Source organism: Penaeus chinensis, chromosome 19 (genome assembly GCF_019202785.1).
Source record: "Penaeus chinensis breed Huanghai No. 1 chromosome 19, ASM1920278v2, whole genome shotgun sequence".
NCBI lineage: Eukaryota > Metazoa > Arthropoda > Malacostraca > Decapoda > Penaeidae > Penaeus > Penaeus chinensis.
Window position 1 is genome coordinate 8,752,880 of NC_061837.1, and position 2,500 is coordinate 8,755,379.

At 38.6% G+C, this 2,500-nt stretch overlaps 1 protein-coding gene across 3 annotated transcripts in view; it reads left to right on the forward strand.

The window, feature by feature from the left end:
* Positions 1-2,500, forward strand: part of LOC125035432 (perlucin-like protein) — a 45,911-nt gene that overhangs the window by 41,013 nt on the left and 2,398 nt on the right. For all 3 annotated transcript variants that reach the window (XM_047627820.1, XM_047627837.1, XM_047627836.1), the window contains 2 exons: positions 1,753-1,837; positions 2,110-2,343. In XM_047627820.1, coding sequence (XP_047483776.1) covers positions 1,753-1,837; positions 2,110-2,343 — 319 coding nt within the window. The remainder of the gene's footprint in view (positions 1-1,752; positions 1,838-2,109; positions 2,344-2,500) is intronic.

A 2,500-nucleotide genomic window follows, 5' to 3' on the forward strand; every position in this document is an offset into this window, starting at 1 on the left:
TTATTAATAGGTAATAGGAATGAAGTGGACCCAAGATAGAAGCCTGTGGAACTATATGTGTTAATATTCCTTGAGAGGAGTTACAGTTATTAAAACTGTATATTGTGTTTGGTATGACAAATACAATGCGAACCAGGCATGTACAATACCTGTAATACCTTAATGGTATAACTTTTCTAAAATAATATGGTAGTTGAAAATATCAAAAGCTTTAAAAAAAAAGTCGAAGAATGAAGCAAAAACAAGTTTACGATCATCAAAAGATTCCATTTCTAAAGTCTGAGACAGCTGTTTCAGTTGAATTTTTCTTCTAGAGGTCGTATTGAGGATTGTTTTGCCATGCCCTTTTTTTGTATCAGCTGCCATTTGCTTCAGGTTCAGTTTGTAATGATCTGACTTGCCTTTCGAATTGTCTGTTTGCACGCGGTTAGGTAGAGACCGAGGTGTCTCGCCGTAAGAGAGCATATTTCTTTTGAAGTTAATTTTTTTTCCTTGGATGAAGTTCTTTATCTCGGATGTGAGATATGTCTGAAGGATTTCGATTTCAGTGACTTAGAATTTAATGGGGAATTTCCGTTAAAAGAAGTGACTGAAAGGCTGATAAAATTTCCATAAGTTATGTCGAGATGACGAGAAGCATATTTCATTTAGGTAACTTTTAGAATTGCTTATTTGGAACTCACTGTAGTCGCAAAAATGAAATGGTTTTATTGGTTTTTAGGTTCATTATATAAGTCTAGGTTAAAAATACAGAAAAATGGAAAGTGATCTGTTACACTGAAACCTATAACTCTTCCTTGTGTTCTAGTAGCTTTAGTGGTTGCCAGCGAAAGAGACTAGAACTAAAGCTGAATACGATTTCCAAAACTTTATTATTATCAGAATCAACCTTGAGGAGGTCTAGGCTGTAATCCCTGATTAAGAGACACATTTTGTTTTCGTGGTATGCTGTGGCGATTATGTGTTCTATTCATGTCTTAATTTACGTATTAATTCGAAGATTGGTTTGTAAATTCAGTGGTTTATTTTTTCGACAATTCATTTAGTCTTTTTGCAGTTTATGAACCATAGGATATTTTTTTTTTCTTTTTTTTTCAGTGGCTTATTTATTCATCAGTGAATTTGATCAGCTTATGGTTTGACTCATTCTAGGATTCGTTCATGCATTCAGGATTCATTGGTTTATCCATTCGAACATTTATTTTTAGTCTGTCAGTGACTTAGTTATTCAATAATTTAGTCAGTCATTTATCAGTTAATTAATTCTGTAATTTATCAGTTAATTCATTCATTTTCCATTCATTCTGTCATTTGCTGCGAGTGTGTTCGCTCCGTAGTCTTGGAAATGTTTACTTATTAACATAAAAAAAATCAAAGAAACAAGACTTGGTACAATCTTCACATGTTAAGTTCACAGAGAAACAGGTGGAAAACTTCCCACCAATCGGTATCCAGATAGTACCGTCGAAGAGGGTAAAGAGGATAGTATGGCTTGATTCTCTCTCTCCTTTAATTCCTTTTCTGCTATCTTGCCCTCTAGCTCCTTCGAACCAATCCCCTGGCTCCAATTTCCTTATCTTCCTCTACTCCACATGTTGAGACTTTTGCCAGCTTAATAGAACCCGATACGTTAATTTCTCCCCCTCTTTATTTTTTTATTTTTTTTTGTGTGTGTGTGTGTGACAATGACAAAAATACACTTTTAGGTTAAGAGAACCCCCAGCACTCACTCCGCCTGTTTCGTGTGAACAGAGAAAGTGGAGCGTGGTTCTCTCTGCCGTTACCATGGCTGCTCTCTTCTTCCTGGTCGCGTTAGTTCTCCACTTTGTGGCCCAAGGTAAGGGTGTATTCATTATATTTATTGTGATAAATCAATTCGGACTAAGGAATCGGAATGGAATGTATAAAGCCACTAGGCTGGGACAGAAGTTTGCTTGTTGAAATGGACACGTACCGAAAAAAGTTTTTTTTTTTATTCACCGTACATACATAGGAAAGACGTTATAGAGAGAAAGAGAGAGACAGACAGATAAATAGATAGGCAAGAAGATAATTGAACAGACTAGCAGATAGAAGAATAGGTACTGCATTTCTCTCCTCTTCCCCAAGCTCCTCCGGCGTCGAGTTGCGGGACGCCTCAGGACACGGCGGCCTCCACCGTCAGCCCGACAGAGTGCTCGGAGCCCCACATCAGCGTCGGCGACAAGTGCTACGCCTTCGCCTTGGACTTCGCCCGCACGTGGGCCGAGAGCCGGGACTACTGTCAGAGCATCGGGGGAGACCTCGCCATAGTGCAGTCGTGCGATGAGTTCACCACGCTGGTTAGGAACATTCATATGCTCGGTGAGAAGTTAGATGAACGTGGTTTGTTTCTTCTGCTAAGTAGACTGCCCCCCCCCCCCATGAATGACATTTACTTTAAATACATATACCTGATCTTTCTTATATTTAACCCCGTATTGCCATTGGTCAAAATACGGATCCGAATATATATTTTATC